This window comes from Corvus brachyrhynchos, unplaced genomic scaffold (genome assembly GCF_000691975.1).
Source record: "Corvus brachyrhynchos isolate BGI_N302 unplaced genomic scaffold, ASM69197v1 scaffold150, whole genome shotgun sequence".
Classification (NCBI taxonomy): domain Eukaryota; kingdom Metazoa; phylum Chordata; class Aves; order Passeriformes; family Corvidae; genus Corvus; species Corvus brachyrhynchos.
In genome coordinates, this window is record NW_008236162.1 from 2,076,699 (window position 1) to 2,077,387 (window position 689).

Sequence of the window (689 nt, forward strand, 5' to 3'; positions counted from 1 at the left end):
CGCCTCTCTCTTTGCAGCCTCCTCAACTCCAACAAGTTCACGCTGATCGGGGACAACGCCTTCGCGGGGCTCTCGCACCTGCAGTACCTGTGTGTGACATGTTGACCGGGACGCGGGGACAGGGAGGGCACAGGGAGCGCGGGGGAATCCTCGGGATGGCCCCGTCACTGTCTGCTCCCATTCCAGGTTCATTGAGAACAACGACATCCAGGCGCTTTCAAAGGGCACTTTCCGCGGGCTCAAGTCCCTGACACACCTGTGAGCACCGGGGGGGACACGGCGGGGGTGGCCCTGTCCCTTCGTGGCTGCCAGGGACGTGTCACCTCCACAGCCCTTCTTGTCCCCCAGGTCCTTGGCCAACAACAACCTGCAGACTCTGCCTCGGGACCTCTTCAAGCCGCTGGACATCCTGAGTGACCTGTGAGGCTGCCACAGCACCGGGGACAGCAGGCTGGGGAGAGGGTGACATCCCGGGGGCTGGGGCTTGGGAAGGGCGCTGTGTGCTGGGGGTGACTCGGTGCCATCTCTGTCAGGGACCCCCGGGACACCGAGCTGGGGAGAGGGTGACATTCTTGTGGGCGCTGGGGGTGACTCGGTGCCATCCCTGGCAGGGACCTGCGTGGCAACACGCTGGCTTGTGACTGCAAGATCAAGTGGCTGGTGGAGTGGCTGGAGAGCACCAACACCAC

At 64.3% G+C, this 689-nt stretch overlaps 1 protein-coding gene across 1 annotated transcript in view; it reads left to right on the top strand.

Moving 5' to 3' along the window:
• LGI3 (leucine rich repeat LGI family member 3) overlaps positions 1-689 on the top strand; it is a 4,540-nt gene that overhangs the window by 1,138 nt on the left and 2,713 nt on the right. Inside the window, exons 2-5 of the mRNA XM_017732448.1 lie at positions 6-89; positions 187-258; positions 349-420; positions 612-685. Of these exons, the coding sequence (XP_017587937.1) occupies positions 6-89; positions 187-258; positions 349-420; positions 612-685 (302 nt within the window). The remainder of the gene's footprint in view (positions 1-5; positions 90-186; positions 259-348; positions 421-611; positions 686-689) is intronic.